The sequence below is a fragment of the Rhinolophus sinicus genome, linkage group LG09, assembly GCF_036562045.2.
Source record: "Rhinolophus sinicus isolate RSC01 linkage group LG09, ASM3656204v1, whole genome shotgun sequence".
NCBI lineage: Eukaryota > Metazoa > Chordata > Mammalia > Chiroptera > Rhinolophidae > Rhinolophus > Rhinolophus sinicus.
The window spans coordinates 31931375-31948621 of NC_133758.1; the positions used below are offsets into that span (position 1 = coordinate 31931375).

Genomic DNA, 17247 nt, shown 5'->3' on the forward strand with positions numbered 1-17247 from the left:
TTTTAGAACCTCAAAGAAACATTACTTTTTAAATTTTCATTTTTGTCATATTAACAAAGGAACTCAAAATTGAGTGTTAGAAATCTATATAAAAAGATGTTTATATTTTAAATGTGATTTTTTTCGATCAATAACTAAATGGCATTCAACATTGTGATTTAAAAAATGCTAAGTCTCTACTTTTGTTTTTAATAATAAAACTGGCCATCAGGAAGAATTTTAGAGTAGATAACTTTGCAGTGTATTGGATTACTTCTTACCAGCCATAGTGTTGAGCTGGGGACACTATTTATTTTGTATTTTTAAGGCAACAGTTTTCTAACCTGTATTGTATATAAAATTGTGAGGGGGAGGGGAGAATATAAATATTGCTACAAAGAGAGTTTGTTAACATAATAATATGTTCTTCCAAGAGTTTAATCAAACTCAGATAACAGCAATTGTGCTGTGATTGTAGTTTCTCAAGTTAGAAACAAACTTAATCTGGCTTTTCCGTTATTTCAAATCTTATCATTAGGTTCCTTGGATTTAGTCAAAGCACGTCTTTCTCAATTTGTCTTAGTGGGTTTGGGAGCATCTTTGCAAAGAGCCATCTTCTGTTTTAGCATCTTAATCATTGGTATGGCCAACAAGTGGAGGAAACTGTATGGAATGCTCCTAATTATGTGAAAGCAATTACTTCCTGAGTGTTACAATATATCTGAGTGTGTGTGTGTGTTTTGATGGCATCGTAAGTCACTTGTCATCCTCGCAAGTAGTAAGCACATTTACTTTAAGTGCAGACGGTTTTTTTTTTTTTTTTTTTCTTAGCAAAAAACAGTTTAAATGGGATCTCTGGTTCTCTCAGATCTTTTATGAATTTCCCTGGAAACTCTTAGCAATGTACTTAGTTCTGGAACACTTTCTATCAAATGCAAGTAGAGAAGCTTTAAGAAGGTAGAGATGTTTTCCAGTAGTTTATATATAAAATAAATTGCACTCCCTCACCCCATCTGTACTAGCAGAGCAAGGGAGAAATTTAGAGCAGTAACTTAAGTACAAATGCTTCTATCATATAGATTACAAAGAACATGTAAAGGTAGGAGAAACCCAGTAACAATCTTACAGAAATTTCAGGCAAATTGATGTCTGGATTAATTATGTGCTTACTATTTTGCACTAATAAGCTTATTTGAGGTCTATTTCTTTACTTTAAAAAAAGTGGACTAGTAAGTGCCCTGACCACCCCAGTGATGAACTAAAAATATAATTCGATATTGATGCAACAATGCCTTGCAAACTCCAACTGCTGTAACAATGTAAGGTAAAAGGCAAACAGAAGAAAGGCATCTGGATTATTGAATCTAGCAGTAAGTTTTATTGGAGTTTTCTGATCACAGAAAAAGAAAAGTTAAAGAAAATGTACAGCATATTTAATAGATGGTAGAGGATATAAAGTCTAAGCAAAAATAGAGGTCTTGGGCGATACAGTAAAGGCAATGTAAAATTTGTAATGCTTTTTTTTTTTTTTTTTTTGAAGCCTGCTCTCAGAAAGTTAAGTGGAATCAATCAAAATTCATTTTAAAAATGTCTGTGTAAGTTATTTAAACAAAGGATTCCTTAGGCATATGTAGTGAGTTTGTAATTCAACCTGTGTGGACCAAGTACCAGATCAGTTTCACCAAACTCATGTTTGCTTCTGTCCAGATTCTATGGATAGAGTACAAAGGAATAAAGGAGTAGAAACCAGTCTTCTCAAAGAATATGTTAATGAGTGGGTCATGAATAGACAACATTTACTTTTGTAAATCATTCCATTCTTGCCCACCATCTATAAGTAATTACCAGCCGATTGCAAACTCATTTATTAAAAATATGAAATACATAATTATATATATTAAGGTCAGATTTTTACTTTTTAAAGTTGAGTAACATTGGTTTATATTAGGTTGGTGCAAAAGTAATTGCAGTTTAAAAGGCTAAAAATGATTGCAAAAACCACATTTACTTTTGTACCAACCTAATAGTATTATGTAAGTTTCATGTCTGCAATATTATAAATCAACATCTGTATGTACTACATTATGCCCACCACCAAAAGTCTAGCTTCCATCTGCCACCTTTACCCATTTTGCCCTCCCTCTACCCCATCCTCATCTGGTAACCACAAATCTGTTGTCTGCCTCTATAAGTTTGTTTTGTTTTGTTTGTTCATTCACTTTGTTTTTGCTTTTGCTTTTATATTCCACATCTGAGTGAAATCATACAGTATTTGTCGTTTTCCATTTGACTTATTTTACTTAGTATAATACCTTCACAAGCCAAGAAATCAAAACAACCTAAGTGTCCATCAGTGAAAGACTAGATAAAGAAGATGTGGTATAGTTACACAGTGGAATACTATTTAGCTACTAAAAGTTGAAATCCTGCCATTTACAACATGGATGGACCTTGAAGGGTATATTTATTTATTGATAAGAACAGAGCCAAATTACAGAAATCACCATAAGTATTTCTTTAATCTGTTGTATATTTTTAATCAAAGAAATCTGAATCAAAACAACTCTGCATTATTTAGTGAACTGCTGATGGTCATTCAGTCACTGATGCTATCTTATTTTCATGGAATTTTAAAAGAAAATTTGAAATATGTCTCATAAAAGCTGGGATAGGGATAGGAATTTTTCTGTTTGATGAGTACAATTTATTTTGTTGCCTGTATATGCAGTCTTGTAACATATTAATATTATCTTCTTTTGAAAATAGTCTTCATAGCAGCCCAGGGGGCAAGCTGTCAGCTTTGAGACTTTGGGAACTAATGATTAAATGTTGCTTACAGAGATAAAATGTGACTCCTGGGGACATTATTTTTTATGTCATTAAAATCTATGCTTCTTTGAAACCAGTAATAGTAATCATTCAAGAGAAAAAACATGAATTAACTTTATATTAAAGTTTTGCCCAAAAGACACTACAGACCAGATTTTATTAGAATTTTCTTATGTTGTATTTCTCAACATATAGTGGCCTGCCAAGAACATTAATAATGCAAATCTGTGTTTAACTACAAGTGGCTCCCTACAAAGCCTATTTCGATTATTAATGGAATTAATTATCTGCCCGCTCAGTGCAGTTACTGTGGTTTGGAATAACAATTAATAATGGAAGACTGAGGCAAATTTTAAATATAGTATGCTTATGTTTAATAATAAAAATTAATTCTATCAGACAAAAAAACAATGAGAAAATATTGTGCAGACAATGCCTTCTCCCCTTTTTTTCTTCATTAAGAAAATCTTCTCCTGTGAGTGGATTTTATTGTCATTTTCTAAACACATAAAAATAGACTGGTATGTTTCAGAGGAACCACCCATTTTCCCAGACTAGAAACTCAAATTTTATCATGTTGCCTAAGTTAGTTTCAGTCACAAAACTGGGAAGTTACACTAGTAGTGATGGAACTGTTTAAGGACAGCCCCTTCCCAAGGACCTCAGAATTGCTTTGAAGTGTACAGTATTCTGCTTTCTTTCAGGGTTTCAATGGCTATGTGTCTTTACAGAAAGAATACTTTATAGCCCGGTGGTGTTCATAATGCTTTACAGTGATTTTAATGAGTATAGAGTAGAGAACAGCAGAACTGCTAGTCTGGGTAAAGAGGAAGGATGCAGTGTGAAAGCAAGCATCTGTATGCCCTTGTCCCATAATTTCAGGAAGACTCTGAGACGTTTCCTCCAGAAGCCTTATAGTTTCATGGACAGTAGTTTCAAATCTACTACTTTATATAAAATAGAAATCGTATGCATGAAAGTAATCCATGTAAATACCACAAATTCATCTATTAATCTTTTGATAAGCTTTACTCATTTAATAAGCTTAAACAATGAATATGTAAGACATGTCCCTATTCTAGTATGGGTGAATATATATATAAATATATATTATATAATATACATATGGTTATGTGATATATATATGTGTGTATATTTATATACACACACACATATACATATTTATTTATTTATTTGTTTGTTTTTCTTATATGAATAATAATTTCTGTCCCCAGACAGGGAGGAGATTTGTATTCCTTGAAGTGAGACCACTTCATTGTACCTTTATAAAAGGCTTTTGGATACTCCATGAGGTGTAGTCATCATTAGTTTGATCATTCTTCACTCACCCTGTCATTGTAACATGCCATTTAAAAGACAATTGGTTACAGATTCTAATAGTTGCTGTTTCTATACCACTAATACTACTACTTTATTAATAAATCTTGTTCACAGTAGCACTGTAATTAGTATGAGTATTTACCCTATACCTACTTCCAACAACATGAGATTCCTCTAAATATCATCTTTAGTATCTTAGATTATTTAACCTCTTTTACTACTGTAATGTAAAATTTTATCATAGTATCAACCACCCCCTACTCCCCACATACATATTGTTACATCTTTAGAAAAAGTCCCTATTAGACATGGTAAATTTGGTGAAGGCCCAATATCTTCTTTTACAGAAAACTACAGTCTAAAATCCCTGTCTTTGGGTATTTTCTACTAGCAAAGAATAATTTCCAGAATTTAAAATATCTATATATGTAACTATAAGTTGCTCACTTCCTAGTCTAAATAGTAAAGCCTGTGATACCAACAAAATTTGATTCAATCTTGGTCCCTTCTTTAGCGCCCAGGAAAAGTGTTATTTTAAAGTAATTCACTCACCTAGGGATTTCTAAGGATTAAATGACAAAATAGAATTAATCAGACATTTCAGTTTGTACACCAGTTTAGGTCAGTCAGTTCATGTTTTATATTACAAGGCAATTCCGGGAAAAAAAATCTTTTTTTTTTTTTTTCAGTTCAGTTTTCAATAAGGAATGTTGCTGTTTATTTCATAATTTTATTTACCTAGAAATGGAAAGATGAAAAGCTCATAGTTCATGTGTCTACAGCTGAATGTAAAGGTCAGAGTTGAATAGATCAGTTAGAGTTGAAAAAATCAGAAGAATAAGAGCAAAATAATAACTGCATAATTCTGATAGTTATGGCTGTGCTTTCACTATGTGAAAGATTAGAATATTTCTGAGTATAACAATACTACTGGGTTCATAGAGCAAACTTGCTCTGTTTCCTCTTTTCCTAGTACTTGGTGCCACAAAAAAATTGTATTACAAAGTTACATTTTTCCTAAACACGCACTCTAATTTTAAGAGCTGCAAAATACTTCTGATTGACAAAAACACTCCCAACGATTCACTAGAAATCTGTTTATAATTCTTTCTTATTAAAAGAAAAGAATAAATGAAGAGTGCAGGAGGCAAGTGAAGTCATATATGTTGTATATGTTTTAAACTTTATACTCACAGCTGAAGGACAATTCATTCAATCAGTTTTACTATTGAAAATATATACAATTTTATGCAAATTTCAATTTCAATGTCTTTACAACTTGACATGGTTAGAAGTTTTAAAGCACAGTTTGTAGACACTAGTGGAGTTTAAGAAAGGAAAAACCAGCTGAAAAGATTGGATTTATTCAGGTCTTTGTCAGGCTGTTGTGATGTGTGTAATGGGCCTAGTGTGGGGTAGGCATGCAATAAATTTTGCTGTAACCATAAAATAAAAAGAGGAATGAGAAGGAGAGAAGCTGAGGGGACAGGAGGGAGAAGAGAGAGAGAGCTGCAAAAAAAAGATTTCAAGAATGTCAACTTTTGCAAATGTTTTCTGGCAAATTGTAATTTCTCTTCATGTAATTTTTTAAGCCTAGCTAGTTCTTTTTAAAAAATTAACATAAAATTCACCCTCACAACAATTTCCGAGTGTACAGTACAATACTGTCAACCACATACACATTGTTGTACAACAGACTCCCCAGAACTAGCCCCTATCCTGCATGACTGAAACTCTACACCCAGGGAACAATTCCCCACCTTCCCCACCCAACCCCTTGTAACTGCCTTTCTACTTTGTGTCTTTGAGTTTGACTGCTTTAGATACCTAGTGTAAATGCAATCATACATGTTTGTCTTTTTGTAATTGGCTTATGTCACTTAGCATTATGTCCTCAAGGTTCACCCACGTTGTAGAATATGACAGGATTTTCCTCTTTTCTTAACGTTGAATATCTCATTGTATTTATGTTCCATATTTTTATTCATTCATCAATGGACATTTAGGTTGTTTCCACCTTTGGGCTATTGGGAACAACTCTCTATATGATTTTAAATTCATTGGAAATTGGAAATTGCTCCATCTCCAATATATCTCGCATTGTTACTTTGCTTTCCTTTTTTAGTTTTTAGTGGTTATTAAAAATGTGCATATGTGCTGACTTAATATGGATTAGAATATATATTTTTTTTTCTTACTCAATGCAGACATGTAGATAAACAATAAGATAATTCTGTTCTAGGTGAAATAGTACAGGATTTGGTAATAATGGACTGTTGTTGTCATTGCAGGACGAGTCAGCTCCAGGTGACAAACAGTGTAAACTAGAGGCGGCCCAGGCCACTTACTCAACCTCAGCTGTTTCAGGCTCACAGGAGGTGTTGTACATCAACGGAAATGGGACCTACAGTTACCATAGTTACAGAGGGCTAGGAGGAGGACTGCTCAATCTGAATGATGCTTCCAGTAGTGGTAAGTCTATATTACCTATTGCATTTTTTGTGTCCACTTGGGGGTAGTAAATTCTCTAAACAGGAGAGAAGAAAATAAATAACACTGTTACAAGCAATAGTCAATGCCAATTTGCTAAAAACAAGACTGTTTAATACATAATATCCATCTTCCTACAAGGATATCTCCCCATTCTGTTGCTGTTTCTGAAAGTAGCAGCACTATTATGCAACTGAATGATTGCTGTTTTATATTAAAAAAAAAAATTCTCAACTAGAGAAATAGCAATTTTTTTTAACCAAATAGCTATACATTCTTCCCTAAAGCTGTAATGTACTATTCTTCAAGAATAATGACACGTTTTCTCAATGTTTAAAGGAGTTTTTAATTTGGAAAATTTGAGGCACCAGGAACTTTACTGACTTGAAGGCACATACACAGTTCTTATACCTAAGAACATGCAAACTGAAATAACCCCTGGAAACAATCTATGGCCCTTCAGCCAATAGCTTCTCAGTGCTAATGACATGCTCACCAGCGATGTGAGTGGTGTACTGGAGCCAGCTCATATTGGCGCATGCTGGCTAAGTGTTTAGGAATTTCTTGAGCTTGTATACCAGAATGAATTCCAAAAATGTAATATAATATAAAGTCATACATATATTAAGAATAAACTCATGGGTGAATTTCTTATAACTGGGTTGTAGGAAAAGCTTTCCTAAACTATAAACCCCAAGGAAAATGAGTTTCATTACACACACGCACACACACACACACACACACACACTTTTGCACAACAAAAAACTTGATAAGCAAATTAAAAAATAAATGATAAAGTGGAAAAATTATTAGCTACCTATTAGCTACCTTTGTACTTATACTACAAAGGATTAATAGGCCAATACCTGAGGGTTTTCTAAAAAGAAATACCCACAACTATATATTTAAAAAACAAGGATAAAAATATGAACACACAGTTCCCAGAGAAAGCAATACAAATGTACCATAAATGCAGGTAAAGTTACTCAACACCATTCATGCCTAATAAGAGAAATTCAGCTTCTGTCAGATTAGCAAAAATCCCAATCTTTACACAATATCCTTTTGGCAAGACTGTGGGGGAAATGAGTACTCTTATTCTTTGCTTGTGGAAATGCAAAAAGTTGGAATGGAATTTGACATTATCTAGCAAAATTACATGTGCATTTACCATTTGACCCAGCAATCTCTTTAGGAATATCTTGTTAGGAATTTATCGCAAAGACCCATTGGTAAAAATACATAGATGCACAAGGCTATTCATTGCAGCATTTTTTACAAATGCAAAGAAAAAAAAAAAAAAAAAAAGCCTTATAAAAATGTCCATCAATAGATGGCTAGTTGATTCAATTATAGTGCATCCAAACAGGAGAGTAACATACAGCTATTAAAAGTAATGAAAAATATCTTTATATACTCCAAGAGATGAAAAATACTTATAGTATTCATTGAAAAAGGATTTATATAATTTTTTAAAAGAGGCAGGGATGGGGGAGAACAGAATGGGGAATGGAATGTAAGTCAGGATTCTCTGTGTTTATTTGATTTTTATATTTTGTTTAGTAAATTTAGCTTTGTAACAATTTACATATTCACATAGTTAGGAAAGAAACTGACTTTAAGAATCCCTAATATTGAAAAAAATGATTCAAATCAACTTTACCTATTTATTGAGTAGTTGGTATTGCCCCATAGAGAGGAACTTTTCCACATGATCTAAAACAAAATCATACTTTGACTCCACAACATGGAAGCCTGTGATAAAACCTTAAACTATTTTCAGTAATCATATTATTATTTTGGGATTGTTATCTGTGTGTTGTGGTTTAAGCAAAATTTGTAATTATGTTGGTGTCCGTGAAAGCTAGGATTTTCAGTAGGGGGCAAAGTGGAAACAGATGTAAGTAAAATCAATCAGTTAAAGCAAAAACACCATAATTCTTGTATTTGAATTGCTAGTAACAGTGAGAACTCATTTGTTGTTGTTGTTGTTTAAAAAACATGTTTCCTGTCTTTTTCCACTGAAAATGCCTAAAAAAAAGAAGAACAATTTGAATTTGAAGAGGTCAATTAGGCTTGGTGTGCTTTTACTATATTTAGGAGGGAATCGCATTATTAGGGTCAAATGAGTATGTACTCTAGAAAATCACTTACCTTTATAGTACTGGGAGTCTGTTGCATGTGTTCAAGAATGATTCCTCTGGAAGATTGGGGCTCTTTGGTGTGCCTTAAAATTAAAGGTCCCCTAAGGACAGGATCACTGAGTTTTGGTCTATATCCATTGCCTTCCAGCTCAAAAGAGTGGTGCCTCAAGTGGAAGGAGAAAAAAAGAAAGTAGCTTATTTTAGAAAGAAATTAAGTTTCAATTGTATATTTAGTTTTTCAAAAGTTAGTGAGCCCTTCTCAGCTGTTTTCAAGTCTCAATTTTCTTTGGACAGCAAATCAGCAGAAAAGAGCAAATCCAAGATCAGAAAAGGGAAACATAAACAAAAGCTAAGCATTCTTTTATCCTATAAAGCTGGAAACGATAACATTTCTTTTTTCATATTTTACTTAAGAAGAACTGATAAGTAGTTCAGAACTTAACCACCAAATCAAAAATTTGGGGGTGGGGAGGGGAGAGTGTAGTCACTAAAGATTTTATGGACACAAAATTTGGGTCTTCTAGATTTAAAAAATCATTCTGTTATTAATTTATTTAACATAAACTAATAACAATAACTACTACTTATTGAGTATGTCAGTGTATTCTCCATTTAATCCTTACACAGTTTTACGGGATATGTTCTGCAATTTGGTCGGGGGGCGGGGAGATTTTATAAAATTAAACTTGCCCCACTTTAAAACATAATGCCCGGGCACCACTTCCTTTTCATCTAACATGATTGAAACCTATTTTGTGAGGCTCAGAGAGAGGTTGAGTGACTTGCCCAAAGCCTCTCTTTTAAAGGGAGGAGCCAGGATTTGAACATAGGCACTCTGACATCAGAATTCACATTGTAAACTACTGAACTAATAATCTGTGCAATGAGAGTAAGTATTGAAGTAAGTGATTGTCCCTGGTAAACACTAATATACTCTCTGTCTCCAGAAACTCTCCTGTTCTGGACATTTCATATAAATGAATGAGTCATACAGTATATCTTTTATGTGTGGCTTCCTTCACTTAGCATGGTATTTTCACGATTCACCTATGTTATAGCATGTGTCAGTACTGCATTCTTTTTATTGCCAAATAACATTCTATTCTATGGATATGCCATATTTTGTTTAGCCATTTACCAATTGATGGGCACTTGGGTATTTCCTACTTTTGGGTTACTATGAATAATGCTTCTATAAACATTTATTTACAAATTATATATATTACGTACTCTATAATCAATGTTTTGGGTATATACCTAGGAGTAGAGTTGTTGGTTCATACATGTGGTAACTCTATGTTTAACATTTTGAAGGAACATGAGATATCTTTAAGTTTATTTCATTCTTTTAAAATTTCTCAACTATGTCTCAGAGGACAAGCTTGCATTTGTTTTGTTACTTTTATTGCTAAGTATTTCCCTTTGTGATGCTATTGTAGATAGAATGTTTTCCTTAAAACATTAGTCTACATATTTCTATTTTATGGAAGAGTCTGTAAAGGAATGTTATTAATACCTTAAATGTTTGGTAGAATTCGGAAATAAATATCTGTGTCTGGGATTTTCTGGGAGGTTTTTGATTACTAACTCAACCTCTTGTTATAGATCTACTGATATTGTCTATTTCCTCTTGCGTTAGTTTAGGTAGCTTATGTGTTTCCAGGAATTTGTCCATTTCAACTGGATTATCTAATTTATTAACAATTGTTCATAATGTTTCTTCATAATTCTTTCTGTTTTTTTATTTTTTTTTGCAAAGACTGAGATTTTTTTCTTTCTTTGGATCCAGGCTTTTTTTTTTTTCTTTTTTTTTTTTTGAGGTCAATAATGATGTCCCCACTGTCATTTCTGATTTTAGTCATTTAAGTGCTCTCCCTTATCTTCTTGGTGAAACTAGCTAAAGATTTTTTCAAATGTCTTGATCTCTTCAAAGAACAAGCTTTCGGTTTCGTTGATTTTTTCTCTATTTTCTATTTGCATTTTCATGGATTTCTATACCCATACTTATTATTTGCTTCATTTTGCTTACATTAGCTTTAGTTTTGCTCTTATTTTCCAGTGTCTTAAAGTGAAAAGGAAGACATTTGTTTGAAGTCTTTTTTATTCTCTTTATATATAGGCATTTGTAGCTATAAATTTCCTTTTAAGCACTACTCTACCTGCATTACATTGCTTTGGTATGTTGTTTTTATTTTCATTCACCTTATTTTCTAATATCCTTTATTATTTCTTCTTTTACTTATTGGTTATTTAGGAGTATGTTCTTTAATTGCCACATATTGGTGAACTCCCCAAATTTCTTTTCATTAATGACTTTTAATTTTATTCCATTGTGATCAGACAACATACTTTATATAACTTCAGTCCTTTCAAATTTATTGAAGCTTGTGTTATGACTCAGATTGTGGTCTATCCTGAAGAGTGTTCCATGTGTACCTGAGAAGAATGTATACTCTGCCTTTGGTGGGGTATTCTGTAAATGTGTATTAGGCCTAGTTGGTTTAAAGTGTCATTTAAATCTTCTATATTCTGGATCACCTGCCTAGTTTTCCCATCCATTATGGAAAGAAAGGTATTGAGGTCTCCAACTACTTTGTTGAATTGTTTACTTTTGCCTTCAATTCTGATAGTTTTGTTACATTTATTTTGAGACTCTCTTGTTAGGTACATATATTGTTTATATTGGTATGTCTTCTTAATGTAGTCATTCTTTTATTGTAAAATATTCCTCTTTATCACTAGAAAACCTTTAAGTCTTCTTTTCCTAGTGTTAGCTATGTCTATAACATCAGGAAAAGACAGTGGTAACTTGGATTATAGTGGAAGTACTGAAAATGAAGAGAAATGGGCAAAGCTTTGGACATGGTAGTGGCATATGAAGAAGAATATAGAACAAATTGAGTATTGCTCATCTCTACTCAAAAATAACCAAAATAACTTAATGTTTGCTCCATAAATGGCTTAAGTAATTTGGGGAGCCCGATGACAAATGAAAATGTGGGGCCTCTTATTTAAAAATTAAAAATTTCTGGACGGTGACAACAAAGCATCCGACTCTTCTAAGCACACGGTCCTGTGGAATGACACATGTTCATTGTCCCACTTTGTTTCTTTAATTTACTTAGTTAGAAAGTTAGAGCAAGCATTGTGTTTTCATGAAAAAGCTACTAGTGGGGGGGAAATATAATTATTTTATATATAAAATATATATACCAAAAAAAGGAAAAGGAAAAGATTGAAGACACAAGGGAGAATGTTTTGAGAAGGCTTTTCGAGAAGAGAGGAAAGAACTTTGGAGCAGCGCCAAATATGAATAAAAACTGAGAGGGAATTTAAAGTAAAGTTTTTGCTATGAAATACTGAGCAGGGTCCAAAAGTTTTTTTTGCCCTTCAACCCATTCTCCACAGAGAAAATAAAGTAATCTTTAAGTAAAGGAAAATCTGATCACATCACGTCCTCTTCTAAAACCCTTCAGTTGACTTTCCCTGTTCTTAGGAGAAGGACATTATCCAGTTTTTCATGCTTTCCTCAGTGTCCACACACCTGAACTTTTCTTTGTCCTGCCTTTTTTCACCTCACATCCCTAATTTATTGTTCATCTTTTAAATCCTGAACTGTAAGTCTAGATTAAATATAGTTATATCTCAGCATCCTGAAGTTGTCCTTTGAAACAGATACCACAGGGCACCCACGTGCAAACACATGTAATCATAATACATTGATATTCATAAATCAGTCGTGTTATTCAGTAGTGCTCCTAAGCCCACAAGTGATCTGGTATAGATTCCAGGTATACGGTCATGTAAGTATTTAGAAAGTAGGTTTTATAAGTTCACAATTTGAACGTAGCTACTATGGTACTGTGGTAAGGTCCACCTGTCTGTACGTGTGCCCCCCAGAAAAACCTCACTATCATAGATAGTACCTAAAAGGACTTGAGAAATATTTTAATAACAACATCTTTATTTTAAAAATAGTATAAAGAAAGAAATAGGCCAGGAAAGTTAGGGGACTTGCTCAAGGTTATATAGGTTGCTTCTTTGGGTGTTCAGTTCATACATCTTTTGGTTTCTGTATGATGAGATAAAGATCTCTCAGGGACATAGCAAAGAACAACTTTGAACTCTACAGACTATCTGTGCACTGCTGAGAAGAAACAAGAGTAGCAGAATAACCAGTATGGCATGAAGCAAATAAAAAATGATGTGACTTTCTTTGAGCAGTAGCATTGGGTGGAGTGTCACTGGGTTAAAAGAAAAAAACAAAAATGACGAAAGACTAGTCTTAGCAAATAGCAGCTTTAGACTTAGACCAGAGAATTTTTTAGCTCACATTTGAGAAAGGACTCCAGTTATAGTAATGGTAGCAAAGGAACTGGTTAATTCCATGTTGTGAAAGAGCTCTAAATAACTTTTCTTCTCAAAACAAAACAAACAAATACAACACACAATGCAATATGTAGATGATGTATTATACATTTGTAAACTTGAAACCTATATAATTTTACAAACCAATGTTACCCCAATAAATTAAAAAAAGACATAAAAACACATATTATCTATAAAACTGATACTGGCTACTGCTGTTTTGATTTTGTTGACTTTTTGCTTGTTTTAATCACAGAAAAGACCCATGATTTCCTTTATTTGAGGACTTTCTTCATAAATTCTGAGAATCCCAAACATTCTGACTTTTAAAAATAGTATTATCTTTAGCTTATTTCTTCATTTTTAAGACATTGGAAAAGCCATTCCCTGTGACAGGTTTGGACCTGTGGAGAAAGAAACTACATACATATACATAAATCGTGACAGCTAAAAAGGACATAGCAGAAGATTAGCAGCATATGAGATGCCAATGTCATATCTGATGGCTGACAACTCCAGTTAATCTAAGTTTGGGACTTACTGAATTTAGGATTTGTAGAGATCTTCTGAAAAGTGAGGAAGACAGCAATAAGTTTCAAGAGACCAAGTTGAATTATAATAGCTATACATCTGACTTAATTTATAAAGCAGGTGAAGATAATCAGAATGCTAACCATTAACAGAAACTGGGGAATATGATGTGGATTGGTAGCATAAATAGGAGGGCAAAGATTGTAGGAAATACAATGTTTGCAGAACCTTTTAAACCGATGTAATAAGAATGTGAACCCTGCAGATTATACTATGTTCAAGAAGAATGTACAGGCAGAGAATGGAAAAGGATACCTTACCAGCATTTGGATTTAATTTAAGAAGTATTTTAGGGTTCTCATGTTCAAATAACTGTAATAGCTACTTTTGTTAGTCTGTTCAAGCTACTATAACTAAAATACCATGGACTGGGTTGCTTCGACAACAACAACAACAAAACACTTTATTTCTCACAGTTCTGGAGGCTGGAAGTCCAACATCAAGGTACCTGCATATTTGGTGTCCAGATAGAACCTGCTTCCTGGTTCACAGATGGCCATCTTTTCACTGTGTGCCCACATGATGGAAGGAGTGGGGGAGCTCTCTGGGGTCTCTCTTAAAAGGGCACTAATCCCTTTCATGAGGACTCCACCCTTCTGACCAAATCACCTCCCAAAGGCCCTATCTCCAAATACCATCACATTGGTATTTGATTTCCCTATGTGAATTTTGAGGCAAGTGCAAACAATAAGTTTATAGCAGGTACTTTAAAAGAAACGAAGTTGGGTAAGGTAGAATCATTCTCCTGAAGAAACTTACAGATCAATTAGAGATTAAAAAAAATTGTCTAAACATCAAAATCTTTTGATTCTGATTAAGTAGTATGTCCTCTGTGAAACCTTACTCTACCTGGACACCCTTCCAGCCTCGTGCATGGGCTTTTCTTCCAGCCCTTATTTCATTGAAGTGTGACATATGTTTTCAAATATCTTTCCCTATGTAGATATGCACTCCTCAAAAGCAGAAATTCTGCCCTGTTCACTATTGTATCCCCTGAATAAGGCCAGACATATAGTAAGTGCCCAACCCTGTGGCTTAATGAATGAATAAAATTTTAAAAATAGAACACTTGGTGCCCAAAGACAAAAAGGTGCGAAGAGAATTATTTATGTGTATTTGATGACAGGGGTGAAGCGTTTTTTTCTTTGATAAAGCCAAGGAATCAGAGAAAAGAAGAAAGATTGAAATGAATTTGAGGATTCTGTTGATGAAAGAGGAAGGCTCCCAAGAGTTTTATAAACTCCTATTTAATTTTGTGTATAGTAGCAATAGGAAAAGCTTGCCCGTATCAGTGACTTCTTAGCATAGAAAGGGTGCCCTTGAAATCCTTCGTTAGCCAACTTCCATTTGTTTAGAGCTGGCAAGGGTCTGCACCTAACAATCTAAATTTTCAAGTTGGAGTGTTATAAAAATGACAGCAGTTACAATCTGCATAAAGAATTTATTCAAATTATCCCCCTGAAATGAGAAGCAAGCAAGCAGCCAATCCTCCCATTATTATCACATCCAATTACATAGGACTTTGGAATCATATCCAATTACATAGGACTTTTTATCAGGATGTTCACATTGAGTTGTCTAAAGAGGGCAATTGTAGTTCACTGTGGTTATTCATTGGGTCTCTAGAGTTTAAATTATATGCGTGATGCATAAGTTAACTACTGATGTTTCCTCTCCACGAACTCCATTGGGCAGACTTTTCAATTTGTTTTTCAACTCGCACGTAAACTGGGCTGATATACAGACCAAAATCAAACAAGACCAAATTGTAATAATAATGACCATAATAACTAACATTTGTATGGCAATTTCTTGTTTGCCCGAATCTTTACATCCATTATCTTCTTTGTTCCTCACTACCATTCAGGATCATTGTCTATAAAGATGCTTTGGATAAGGGCCTACAATTATGAGTCTAAGGAAGCTGGCCATGAGATTCACACTAGAGCTGGTTCATCCTGGTATAATTGGCTTTGTATGTGGATAGTGCTGTCTCTAGGTATTAACATTCTGCAACATCACTGATTTGAAATTTTCAAAGGAGTGTTTCTGTTCATTTACAGTCTTCCCTTCTCATCTACCCCTCACTCTAATCCTCTGTAGCCGACTTCTCCCCATTATTTTGCTGAAACTGATCAGGTTAAGTTTACCAGTGATTCCACTTATTGCAAAACTAAAGATGATATTTGCTCTTTTCTTACCAGATTTCTTGGATATATTTGAATCTGTTGGTGATTAGAGTTTTGAAACATTCACTCTTGGCTTCCATGATAACATTCTCATGTCACCTCATGCTCCTCAGATAGTCCTCTTTCTTCCAGCTTCCTTGCATGCTGGGATCCTCCCAGCACCCTACGCTTGTCTTGTCATCCTCACATTCTATACACTGCTTAAAGGAGAGCCTACTGACTCTTATGGCTTCAACCGCAGAATATGCCAAAAGTTGTGTATCCTCCCCATGCTTTGCCCTCAGCTTCAAATTTTGTATCCAGTTGTCTACCAGATAGCTTGATCTAGACATCCCAAGAAACCTAACATTTGATTATTTAAAAATGAATTCTTCATCCCCACATATACTGTTGCCTGTTGCTGGGGTTATCTTATGCAGGAATGCCCTCCCCTGAACCTGACATGTCATCCGCTGTTATTTATGTTCTCTGTGGTAATTTTCTGGTTGCCTCACCCATTAAGTTTCCTTCCTGGATGTTCCCACAATACCCTAGTCATATGTCTTATTTAATCTATGATGGGCACTTTTCTGTATTAGACTATGTACACTTTGAGGGCAGGCAAGATGACTTTTTTGTGACTATTATATCACCAGTGTCAGTAGGTAACTGGCTTATCTTGGTGCTCAATGAATGTTAAATGGATAACTGAAAGACCTCGTGAAACAAATTATTCCGATAAAATATTGTGCCTCTTTGGAGAGCTTAACTAAATCCAGCTGAGCATGGGAATAATAAAGTTGAGGATGTCTTATTGAAGTTTGTTCTCTTTTTATATTAATACCCCTGAAGAGCACAATATCGGAAGAAGTATTTCATATCAAACATTTCAGACAAATATTTTGAAATACTCACAGAAATTCTGTTTTAAAGCATATTCAGCTTAACTTCCCTGATTCAGGAAAGAATGTTTCTCATAATTATCCAGGGAACTGGGAAGGTTCTTTACCTGATCCTCTCAATAACTTGTTCTGGCTCACTAGCCACATGCACAGTAGTGCAGATACAGGGGGAGAGAACCATTGTCATCCTGCTCCCAGAAACCAGCTGGGTGTTTCTATTGTGTGAAAAATGCGTAAGGTCTATTATGTTGAACTGTGTAGATAATGATTTTATAGAGTAGAGCCTAAAATTGATTCACAAAAGTTAAGCAATCCCTTCTCTTTAATTTGTATGCCCTTTACACAATGGGAAGATCCTCGTGATAACATTATCATGTGAAGAAAGGTGACTCTGTGATCTAATTAAAGTCAACATAATTGGTATTGTGCAGTTAT

The 17247-nt window shown here is 34.1% G+C and overlaps 1 protein-coding gene across 7 annotated transcripts in view; it reads left to right on the top strand.

Moving 5' to 3' along the window:
- Nucleotides 1–17247, top strand: part of NOL4 (nucleolar protein 4) — a 308057-nt gene that overhangs the window by 267338 nt on the left and 23472 nt on the right. For all 7 annotated transcript variants that reach the window (XM_074340178.1, XM_019740844.2, XM_019740845.2 and 4 more), the window contains one exon: nt 6441–6621. In XM_074340178.1, coding sequence (XP_074196279.1) covers nt 6441–6621 — 181 coding nt within the window. The remainder of the gene's footprint in view (nt 1–6440; nt 6622–17247) is intronic.